The following is a 12,252-nucleotide window of genomic DNA, read 5'->3' as shown; positions in this document are numbered from 1 at the left end:
TTGTGTCTCGTTTTTTTCATTTAAATTTTTTTTGATAGCTTATTCCCTATTAGTGATGAATATGGAGCAGAAAACTGGATAAGAGAAGGTTTATCCTCCAGTTCTGGAACGACCCACCTAGAGAGCGACTAAACAGATCCTAGCAGTCCCAGAAGGAGCTAAAGTCAGATTGTGCAGCAGTGAAAGCTACCTGAAGGCTTCATCTGCCGGGTCACAGGAGCTCAGGTGACATGGGTGTTAGTTGATCTGTTACCCTGGTGAAAGATAAGCGTGTCTCTGCTCAGGGTCATCTCGGCCATCGTCACCAGCGGCACGGCCCTCGGCAGAGCTTCCTCTTACACCCCGGACTACGCCAAGGCCAAGATATCGGCTGCACGTTTCTTCCAGCTGCTGGACCGCGTCCCTCAGATCAGCATCTACAGCGACAAGGGACACAAATGGGTAAAGATATGTGAAGCAGCATCTTATCACATTCCACACTGACTGTATAAACTCATCTTAGTTCAGGTTCCACATTCAGCCCGGTTTGATCTCCAGTGACCAATAAAATCACAGTGTAACAGCCTAGAAATAAACACAACTCCACATTTTTCCTTTGTTTTAGTGCAAAAAAGTACTTTCTGAAAATATTCACATTTAAGAAACTATTTTTTTGCAAAACATCATGAACAACCTGAAATTTCTTCAGAAAAATAAATTCAATTTCAACAACATTCAGCCTCAGTTTAGCATTTCCACATTACAACTTCCAGATCACAGTGTCTACAAAGGAACACAACATGTAGTCACAGTTATCTGGAACTGAATAATATAGTATTTTACTTTAAAAAAGACAAAAACAAGACAAAATATTACAAAAATGAGACACAGAATGACAAAAGCGCCGATTTTTTTTTTTGCACTAAAACAACAATAAATGTGGAGTTGTGGTTATTTCTAGGTTATTATGCTGTGGTTTTACTGGTCACTGGAGATCAAACTGGGCTGAATGTGGAACCTGAACTAAGATGAGTGAGACACCCATGTGTTAGAGTGAAATCATATGATGCCTTTTCTGAACAGCAGGGGGCAGCATTACACCCAGAGAAGCCTGTTCTAACCTGTGTGCTCATGTTGCGTTTTCAGGATAACTTCCAGGGCAACATTGAGTTCATTGACTGTAAGTTCACCTACCCCACCAGGCCAGACATCCAGGTACTGAATGGGCTCAACGTGGCGGTGAAGCCCGGCCAGACGCTGGCCTTCGTGGGCAGCAGTGGATGTGGGAAGAGCACCAGCGTTCAGCTGCTGGAGAGGTTTTATGATCCGGACCACGGCAGAGTGGTGAGAACACACAGAGCATGCTGCATACGGACTGAATGTTGAGTATTATGAACGCTTTCGGGTTCTGGGCTGCACACCGTGGATGGAAATAGGGGGGATAGTGGTTAATCTGCATATGGTTGGTCATCGGTGACAGAGGGTAACGCAATAAAGAACAAAAGGTGGTTGAATCAAGAGGTCTGGCAGACAATAAAAGGTAAGAGGGAGTCTGATAGACAACAACAAATAACAAAAGGTAAAAGAATTGTGGATAACCATGGGAAAAAGAATGGAGTGACACCAGAAAATATCTCTAGCAAAAGGTGTGCTGTTTTCTGCACCAGATGCAACTTGTGTCTTGTTTTTGTCGTTTTCTGTCTCGTTGTAGTCATTTTGTGTCATTTTTGTCATTTTGTGTCTTGTTTTTGTCATTTTGTGTCTTTTTTTGTCATTTTGTGTCTTGTTTTTGTCATTTTGTGTCTCGTTTTAGTCATTTTGTGTCTTGTTTTTGTCATTATGTGTCTTGTTTTTGTCATTTTGTGTCTCGTTTTAGTCATTTTGTGTCTCGTTTCTGTCGTTTTGTCTCGTTTCTGTGGTTTTGTGTCTGTAATGTTTTTATTCATCACTGATCTCACAGTGTGACCTTCTGCAGCAGTGAGAATATCTCTGTATTCTCCATGTTATCAATGAGCTGGCAGTGCAGAGGCAGTTATTTCCCTCAGGAGCTGGTGGAGACCAGAGGAGAGCAGAGAGTGAATCTGATGCCTGCTCATAATCAGTGCTGGGTCTGTTCATAGCAAAGTGCTTCAGAGAGCACATATTTAGGCATTTATGTGGCAAAATGGCTCCATAGCGCCACCTAGTGGACATGCTTGGATTCGTTGACCAGCAAGGATGCGGACCTGTTCAATGTTTATTGCAGCTTAAAGTTAAAAATCCTTCCTTTAACACCAACATGAGGCCTGTGGGCCAAAAGCGGTCCTCCAGAGGGTCCAATCTGGCCCTCAAAGTGTAAAAATTCCAGAGAAGACATTAACTGCAGATTGTAAATTAGTAAAACTATAAATTTAAAATCATTTCTAGACCATGACAAGTTGTTTTGATCAGAAAGTAAAATACTAGATTGTTCATTGTTCTTTTGTCATTTTATGTCTCATTTTTGTAATATTTCGTCTTGTTTTTGTTGTTTTGTGTTTCCTTGTCTCTCTTGTGTTGTCTATTTTTTTGTCATTTTGTTTCTTGCTTTTGTCATTCGTCTCGTTTTTGTCATTTGTATAATTTTTTTTCTCTATTTTTTTTGTCTCATGGTTTGTCTCTTTTTTGTTTTGTTTCATGCCATTTGTCTCTTTTCATTGTTTTGCGTCTCGTTTTTGTCATTTTGCATCTCATTTTTATCACATTTTGTATTGTTTTTCTTGTATTTTGTTTTTTTTTGGTCTGACTTTTGTCATTTTGATCATAAAATACTATATTGTTCAGTTCCAGATATCTGTGACTACATGTTGTGTTCCTTTGTAGACACTTTGTGATCTGGAAGTTGTGATGTGGAAATGATAAACTGAGGCTGAATGTTGCTGAAATTGAATTTATTTTTTTTCAGAAATTTCAGGTTGTTCATGGTGTTTTGTAAAAAGATAATTCCTTAAATGTGAACATTTTCAAATCGTACCATTTTGCACTAAAACAAAGCAAAGATGTGGAGTTGTGTTTATTTCTAGGTTATTATGCTGGGATTTAACTGGTCACTGGAGACCAGATTGAGCTGAATGTGGAACCTGAACTAAAATGAGTTTGACACTCCTGGTCTAACACGTGTCCAGTGTTACAGCTACATCTACAAACTGTACAGTTTAGAAAAATCTGACCAGGCAAGGAGGGATACTTTCTACAGGAAAATGTGCAACTGAGAGTTCTGGCATTCTGCCATCCAACATTATACTGTCACAGCAGATGCTGACCTTTTTTAAAATGTCAGACGTCTCATTCTGAGATGAATAAGTCATATGTATAGACTGCTCTCAACTTCTACTCTCATGAGGCTCATTTATACCTTGAGCATCGCTGTGAGAGTGAAATGTGTAATTCGTCACAGTCAAACAATAATTGCTGGACGTTCGGTGTATGTGGTAATGGAGGTATTTCATGTCACTTCAATTCATCTATCAGTCAGACATTTATGCTGACGCTGTGCTGTATTTAAAAAAAAAACGGGCACTCTACTCAGGATGGAGGTTTGCCTTTGTGCCAGTAAGGGATCCCTGCCAGGATTCAAATGGCCTTAATTGAGTTGGAAGTGGTTTGGAAACACATCGTCCTGATTCCTTGTCTGAGATTTAAAAAGGACAGAATCACCTCTACACAGTTCAGGGAGAAATGACAGTAGAGATAGTCGTATGATAGCTCATTAGGTGGATTGTATTTCCAGTCTTTGATTATTATACTGCTTTCTACTAATGGTAAAATCAATTGCTTCCTGCAGCTGATTGATGGCCACGACTCGACTCATGTCAATGTGCCCTTCCTGCGTTCCAAGATTGGCATCGTGTCCCAGGAGCCCATCCTGTTCGACTGCAGCATCGCAGAGAACATCAAGTACGGCGACAACTCGCGGGAAATCAGCATGAATGAGGTCATCTCCGCCGCCAAGAAGGCCCAGCTCCACGACTTCGTCATGTCTCTTCCCGAGGTACTGTGGATGTTTTGTGACGTTTGAGACTGGAAAGCAAAGGCAGAGCTGCTGAGGTTGAAGTGAAGCTTGCTTAGTTCAGAAAACAGGTTGGTGACGGGCGGTCGGTGGGCAAAACAAACAAAAAGGAAAAAGGGAAGCAGGGAAACACAGTCAGAGACCATCAACAGAGGTGGTAGATGATCTGACAGCTGGGATGAAGGACAGGTGTGGCTCGATGTGGAAATGAGGAGCAGGTGCGTCCAACTGCAGTCCTCACCTTCAGGTCTGATCTCTAAACCCTGTATGTGAGTTCATGAAGGCGTAAAGAGAAAACCATTCAAAGTCGTCACTGCTGTCGCTCTGTGCTTGTGTCGCTACATTGTGACATTTGTGATGTTTAGACACCAAAAGTCAGGAACAGTCATGAAAATTTGTGAGTCCTATATGGACAATGATTGAAAATACACATTACTTAAAGCACCACAACAGCGAGCAGCTTTTTGGCGTCACTGGCAGATCAAGGTTCAAGCTGGTTTAGTCCTTATACAGGAGGTCCTAGACTTACATCAGAGTTCCGTTCGAATGAAGTCGGAACTCTGGAGAAAATGTAAACAAAGCCCTTCCGTGCATCACAATATCGATCAGTTCTTCATAAAAGTCATGAATACCAACGACTTTCATGCATGCAGGAATCATTTTACTAGAAGATAACAGAATATGTCGCACTGTTTTTACAACTTGATCTAATAATGCCGATGTCCGTCGGTGTTTCTTCCTGTTCCGAGCGTTTTATTAAATCTAATTTCACTTCCATGGTGTGTTGCCCTTAAAGCAGAATTATCGATGTGGCTTTCCTTTTCTTCCAAGCATCAGAAGAGTCTGCCTTACGCTTGGGAGCCATAATGAAGGACAAAAAGTTAGTGAATGTAGCACAATCCAAGGTGGCGTCAAACCGGTGAATATAAACAAAGCCGTCTTATAGCGCCGTGTGACGACGTATTCATCCACTCTGCTCGTCAGCTAGTTCCATGTAACCAGATCCAACGTAACGACGAAACGCCATAAGTCAAGGATGTCGTAAATCGAGGAACTCCTGTATCTTGTTGGGTTATGTATATTCTGTGGCAGGCATAACAACCACATTTATGCCATTTCTTCTATAAACTGTGGGCAAGTCCTTCAGGAAAATCTCCAGATATGCAAACTCACAGATCTAGAAAAGTCTGCACTAGAGCCTTCCTGGCTTTTACAGTTTGACAGCCCTGAGCCCTCATACATCTAGTGGGAACAGACATCCAAGCCAGGTAGTGCTGAGATTGGACTGGGCCTGAGTCCTCCAACCTGCTATTAAACTTTCCTTACTAGTTTCCTCTTTAGACTTTATCACAAAGCTGCTGTGAACAAGAACTACTAAGGAGGAGTTGACCCTGCTGCTCTAAGTCCACATAAATATGGACATTTACAAAGGTTTATGCACAATATTTACACTCTAGGTGTGTAACATATAAAGGAAGTTGCAATCCATGTGGTCTTCCATTGTAATCACAAGCATAATCTCACTGTACTCACTGTCAGCCCAAGTCTCAACACATTCATTAGGATTCGAGCAGATAAATTTTTCCTTCTGGCAATACTCAACAGCAAAATGACAGTGACAAAAACAAGACACAAAACGACAAAAATAAGACAGACAAAAAAATGACAGAAACAAGACACAAAACAACAAAGACACAAATGACAAAAAAACTGAGAGAAAATGACAAAAATAAGACACAAAATGGCAACAAGATACAAAATGACAAACACGAGACAAAAACAGACAGAAAATGACAGAAGTAAGACACAAAATGACAAAGAGAAGACACAAAACAGCAAAAACGTCATCAACAGGGTTGTTGTGAGACCCACGTTCCAGCATCCAGCGGCTCCTCCAAGCAACTGACTGAGCTTCAAAAATGAAGCTAACTGACGCTACAAAGCAGAGGCTATAAAAAGACATCAAAGTGCTTCCGGCTTCAGTTTCCAGTGTATGAAATGTCATTAAGAAGTGGCAGGGAAGTGTGGAAGTCAAGAAAAGACAGGAAGGAGAAGCAAATGCATGTGACTTCAAAGGCGTTGACACAGGAGTGATGGTGCATCATTAGACATTACCTCCACCTCATCGCATCAGTCAGCATCTCGAGTCTACAAACAAGTTCTGAGAACAGCTACAGTTCCCACTGAGATCTTTGGCCTTTATCACTGTAGAATATTTGGAGAATAAGGTCAGTTCATGCATGATGTCAGTTTCTGCATCAGTGTGGCAGTAGGGATCCGTAGATCTACTCAAGTCCACAGGGGTTTGTCCACACTCCAACTTAAAACAACCATGTGAGACTGAGATTCTCCATCCACACCTTTGTAATTTATCTTTAAAAGAGTTGGTCGACTGCTGGACTTTGGAGGTGCTTTGGTTTGTCTGTGCTTTTCAGCGACATCGCCCAAACACAGCAGGATGTTCTAAATCCTCTAGAAATCTGCACTCGGCACACCTCAGGAACAATACAGCCCAACCTGTAACCAGCTGCTGTTTCCTGTAAAAGGTCCCAAGCAGCCTTTCAGAAACATCAACAGGAGCTCGTGTGGTTTTGTGTTCGATACGACGGGCGATACGACCGTCTGCAGGCCGATGTGTACCTGTCGGAGAATGAATAGGACCATTCAGAGTCTGCATCGGTCGTACAGAAACCATGAATTGGCCATTAAAGGAGCAGCACTGAAAAGAACAGCTTTCAGCGTGTAGGTGGAAATATTCTTCTGACAAGTTGGTTCCACCAAATAGTCAGAAATTCTGCATACACATGTCATGCAATCAGTCAGGAAAAAGCTTCTACAACAGTACAATGATCCAAAATAGCCCCCAACATCATGAAACATAAGCTCTAGGTTGTGGTGCGCAGTTTCCTGACTTCAACAACGATCTGTGTGAATTGGAGGACATTTGAGGCCCAAATTTTTGAAAAATAAACCTCCTCTTTCATAGTTTTCTGCTCCATATTCATCAATAATAGGTGATAAACTATAAAAGGCTTGACTGGCTCAGTTTACACATCAATGATGAGACAGAAAGCGACAAAAACAAGACACAAAATGACAAAAACAAAACAAAACGACAAAAACAAGGCACAAAATGATAAAAACAAAAACTGAAAATGACAATATTTTCAAACATTCTTTGCTCCTAGTGTTTTTTTAGATTTGGTCTCAGGACAAGAACATTTACACAATAACTGCATGTTTTAGTGTTTTGGATTATTTGAAATTTGATGAGTGGGACATGAAGTGTCCTCCAATTCTGGAATGACCCAAGAGATCTTTCAAATGCTTTGCTAAAATCCAGAGGTGATGTAGAAGCTGCTAAGAAGCCGCAGTAGAGTGTCTGTCAGAATGTAGTGGGGGTCGAATAACAGCTTAGTTACTGATAGACAGATAGATAGATAGCTTAATAGATAGCTTGCTAGATAGATAGCTCAATAGTTTGCTAGATAGACAGATAGATAGATAGATAGATAGATAGATAGATAGATAGACAGATAGACAGATAGATAGATAGACAGATAGACAGACAGATAGATAGATAGATAGATAGAGGTAAACCGTTTGTATCGTCTGCTGACTGCATGAGTGGTGCTTACTTATTTCCACTTCAAAAATCCAACAAACTGTTTCCATACAGCTACAGATCTCGTTCTTTCTCCCTGCCTCAGAAATACGACACCAACGTGGGCGCTCAGGGTTCTCAGTTGTCCCGTGGCCAGAAGCAGCGCATCGCCATCGCCAGGGCGATCATACGTGACCCCAAGATTCTGCTCCTAGACGAGGCCACCTCCGCCCTGGACACGGAGAGCGAGAAGGTACGCTTCAGTAAACTCCTCGCCTGCTGATTCTAAACGCTTCACATCACAGCCGCTTGATGTTCTCTGGGCGCAGAGAGCAAGGAGAGCAGGCAGTTAATTATTATTATCATTAACATCATTATCATTCATCACATCTATTATTATCACCAGCAGCTCACAGTTCATAGCAACCCTCCAGTAGAGCCTCTTTAAGATGAATGCGCTCTGTGGGCCGATGCCGTAGCTTTTCCAGCTCAAATGTCTGAACCACACTGAGGAGCAACTGGAACATTCTAATGATAGTAATCAGCGCATGATTGTGAAATTGCTATAATTGGGAGTTTGTGGGTCTGTTGTGTGGGAGAACTGATGATGGTTACCACCTGTGGTGTGTTTGTGAGTCTGTGATTAATGTGTGTGTTTTTTGACAGACGGTGCAAGAAGCCTTAGACAAAGCCAGAGAGGGCCGGACCTGCATCGTCATCGCCCATCGCCTCTCCACCATCCAGAACTCGGACATCATCGCCGTCATGTCCAGAGGTTTGCTGATCGAGAAGGGAACTCACGACCAGCTGATGGCCCTGAACGGAGCCTACTACAAGCTGGTGACCACCGGAGCACCCATCAGCTAACTGCTCTGGGGAACGGGAGCCGGGGTGCTCTTGGCAGTGCTGCTACGATACATGAAGAGAAGCCAGGACTGGAAGGATGCCATACTTTAAATTACAAACAGGAAGGAAGTGCACCTGCTCACTCTAACAGTATTTATTCTGGTGAGGAGATCCTGTCACTAAGAGGGGGATTTGGTGATTCACAAACCCCATTTTGGGGTATTTTAAGACAGCTAATCAGTGTCTTTCTTTCATCAAGTTGTTTTTTTCTCTCTCTCGGGCATCGGGTCTGTACCAATATCCACAGCTACGCTCTCAATTGGTTGTTTTTCTTATTGAACAACTGAAAAATATCCTCCATTTGCCGAGTAGGGGCTAGTGGAAAAGCGCCATAAGTTGGATTTACAACCAACCAGTGGTGGAAAGAACACAAAACATTTACCAGTCACTACTCTTCTGAGGTACTTCACCCAAGTATTACTATTTGAAGTTACATTATATTTTACTTTAGGCTATTTCACAGCAGTACTATACTTCAAAGGTGACAATTTTAAATACCAGACATATCACTACATAATATCTGGTATAAACGATCCAACAGTAGGTGAAATGACCAATTACAAGAGTGAAATGTCCTCTTTTTACATAAATACATTTGTAATAATGATACAGTAATGTAATGTAGAGTAATGCAGGGTATTTTTATGCCATGGTAATTAAAATGTGGTGTGTGTTATGCATGTGTGCGTTATATAGGGATACCGAATCACGTGACCTAAATATGTAGCGGGCGGCGGCAATGGATGGGACACAATCATGTGATCAGCAGCTGACGTAGTGTTCACTTGTTGTCATGGTTACAGTGATGCTGTGCCGCTATCTGGCAATGATACAGAAATCTTTAACAAATCTGTGGATCCAGACTATAAGTCACATCACTGCCAAAATCTAATCACTTGGTCCTTGTGTCATTTCTGACCTTCAATGAATATTTCATCCAAATCTGTTAGTCTGTTTTTGAGTAATGTTGGTAACAGACAGACAGATGGACAAACATACGTTGATCATCACATAACTCCGCCGTTTCCTTGGTGGGGTAATTACAGAAATTTTAAACTGATATCCAATGTACTGGATATGGCTACACTGTTCCACAGGATCTATTTTACCAAATACATGCAGCTGATCTAACATTGCAGGGAAATGTGCCTCAGGTTAGCAGCAGCCCTTCAAATCTGTAAGTCTTGAGTATCACGTTTCATGAGTCCGTATGCTTTATTCATGACTGACTACATTTGGACCAGTCTTACCGGCTCCAGTTTTTGCCCCTCCATGTTCACATCTATCATCTGCATTTGGGTCATAGAGCCCTCTACTTGTTTTTCAAAAATTAGCATAACCAGTGATGTTTTAAAACCCCATATCATCATTTAATAACCTAACCGTTGCTGTGAATGCTCAAAGAAGCTTTTAGATGGCCACAAGAGACTGTCAGGACTCTGGAGAACAGCTACAAGTGCTTTAAAAAGGATTTTCAATCATCACTGGTTGAATTAGTAAATACATTTTTTTGAAAAAGCAATGGTTGGCTGTTACATTCAACAAAATCAAATCTCGTTGTTCGTGTTTTTCAAGCAGCTGAAACATGAAGCCGACATGGAAGTGGCAAAAATAGTTTTTTCTTGAATGATCACTGCAGCTGCTAAATAGATTAAATCCTTTCATGTCACACTTTGTTATAAATGAAGTTATGCTGTGTACACTGCTAGTGTAGTATAGTTTTCTGCACAAACATAAACCATCTATCATAACTCACCAGAGGCACATGCAAATGCTATTAACACATAAGGATGCTTCCACAAAGTGTAATTTAAATAATATTTCCTCTGGAAGTTTGATACGCATTCAGTATAGCACTGTGCCAGTTGTCTCTACTATATTACTTATCTAAGCGCTTTGCCTTTCACAAGACATTAGCCAGTTAGCCGTGTTACATACTTTCAAGTCAAACATGTCAGGGTTTTCAGAAACGTAGCTTTTCCTACTAAACTAACTTGCACTAGCTATGTGGGCATGTCAAAACTAGCACTAGCTATGTTGGCACGTCAAACTAGAACTAGCACTATGGGCGTATCAAACTAGCACTAGCTATGTGGGCATGTCAAAACTAGCACTAGCTATGTGGGCATGTCAAAGCTAGCACTAGCTATGTGGGCATGTCAAAGCTAGCACTAGCTATGTGGGCATGTCAAAACTAGCACTAGCTATGTGGGCATGTCAAAGCTAGCACTGGCTATGTAGGTATGTCAAAGCTAGCACTGGCTATGTGGGCATGTCAAAGCTGGCACTAGCTATGTGGGCGTATCAAACTAGAACTAGCTATATCAAACTAGCACTAGCTATGTGGACATGTCAAAACTAGCACTAGCTATGTGGGCATGTCAAAGCTAGCACTAGCTATGTGGGCATGTCAAAACTAGCACTAGCTATGTGGGCATGTCAAAGCTAGCACTGGCTATGTAGGCATGTCAAAGCTAGCACTGGCTATGTGGGCATGTCAAAGCTGGCACTAGCTATGTGGGCGTATCAAACTAGAACTAGCTATATCAAACTAGCACTAGCTATGTGGACATGTCAAAACTAGCACTAGCTATGTGGGCATGTCAAAGCTAGCACTAGCTATGTGGGCGTATCAAACTAGAACTAGCTATATCAAACTAGCACTAGCTATGTGGGCGTATCAAACTAGAACTAGCTATATCAAACTAGCACTAGTGATGTCAGCATGTCAAAGCTAGCACTAGCTATGTAGGCATGTCAAAACTAGCACTAGCTAGCTTAGCTTGAAAACAAGATTTTCATGTGAGCTAACGTTACTTTTTCTTTATGCTAGTGTTATTTGTGTAAAGGGGTTGTTTGGCCTTTAAAGCTGGAGTTTTAATTCTAATCCCAAGTGTTCTAAGCTACAGATTTTTAAAAGTCTGGTGTCTATGTGTCTAACAGAGCGCTTGAGAAAGATGTTTACTGAAATATTATCACTGCTGTTGGTATATTCAGGTGGCAGAGGAGGTTGTCTGCTAATCACAAGGTTGGCAGGAAATATATGGTCTTTATGAGTGTATGGAAACCTTTGTTGACGGCTGTCTAGTGGATTGTTTGTTGCATTGACTGCTGATGTGCCCAACTGATTGCTATGACGAGCAGGAACAAGGTCACCTGATCAATGCTGGAGGCAGCCCATTGATTATTTAATGCTCAGCACATTATACTACTTCTGTATCTGCCAAGCACACAGACATGGGTATTTATTAAAAGCCTTTTTATCAGTCAGATCTGCATCAGTGTTCCAAAAGTGTTTACATTAGATTGAAAAAATGCATTTTTATCTGAATCCCAGAAGTAAACTATTGATTTTGTTCAACCAGGCATGAGGAATTTCTGTCTTTGATTGCAAATTTTAATAGAAATAGTTACTTACAGACAGTTTTCTCATTAATAAACAGAAGTGTTGTTGATAAACCCCCTCTAGAACCATCTCTAGATCTTCTGTTTTCGGTTCTTGATCTGTTGTGCTCCACTCTCATAAGAATGAATAAGTAACTTCTGACATTAAATCCTCTGCGCTCTAATTCAGGCCCTCCTGTCCCCGTGGCCATGGTTACCCTGTTATTGCTGCTGTAATAATAATTATGATAATGAAAAGCTTTAGCGGTAATGAGTGTCATCATTAAAAGATGAAATTAGGCTCATGTTATATTATAAGTCCTTTTCACTTCCCCTTCGGTTAATGATACAT

General features: G+C 41.3%; 1 protein-coding gene across 1 annotated transcript in view; it reads left to right on the top strand.

The window, feature by feature from the left end:
* The window catches only part of LOC111564168 (bile salt export pump-like), a 33,487-nt gene extending 21,605 nt beyond the window's left edge, over window positions 1–11,882 (top strand). Inside the window, exons 25-29 of the mRNA XM_055008661.1 lie at window positions 285–441; window positions 1,126–1,323; window positions 3,782–3,988; window positions 7,717–7,863; window positions 8,277–11,882. Coding sequence (XP_054864636.1) covers window positions 285–441; window positions 1,126–1,323; window positions 3,782–3,988; window positions 7,717–7,863; window positions 8,277–8,477 — 910 coding nt within the window. The 3' untranslated portion in view covers window positions 8,478–11,882. The remainder of the gene's footprint in view (window positions 1–284; window positions 442–1,125; window positions 1,324–3,781; window positions 3,989–7,716; window positions 7,864–8,276) is intronic.
* The last annotated feature ends 370 nt before the right edge of the window (window positions 11,883–12,252 follow it).

This window comes from Amphiprion ocellaris, chromosome 24 (assembly GCF_022539595.1).
Source record: "Amphiprion ocellaris isolate individual 3 ecotype Okinawa chromosome 24, ASM2253959v1, whole genome shotgun sequence".
Classification (NCBI taxonomy): Eukaryota; Metazoa; Chordata; class Actinopteri; family Pomacentridae; genus Amphiprion; species Amphiprion ocellaris.
This window is presented reverse-complemented; position numbering and strand designations above follow the sequence as displayed.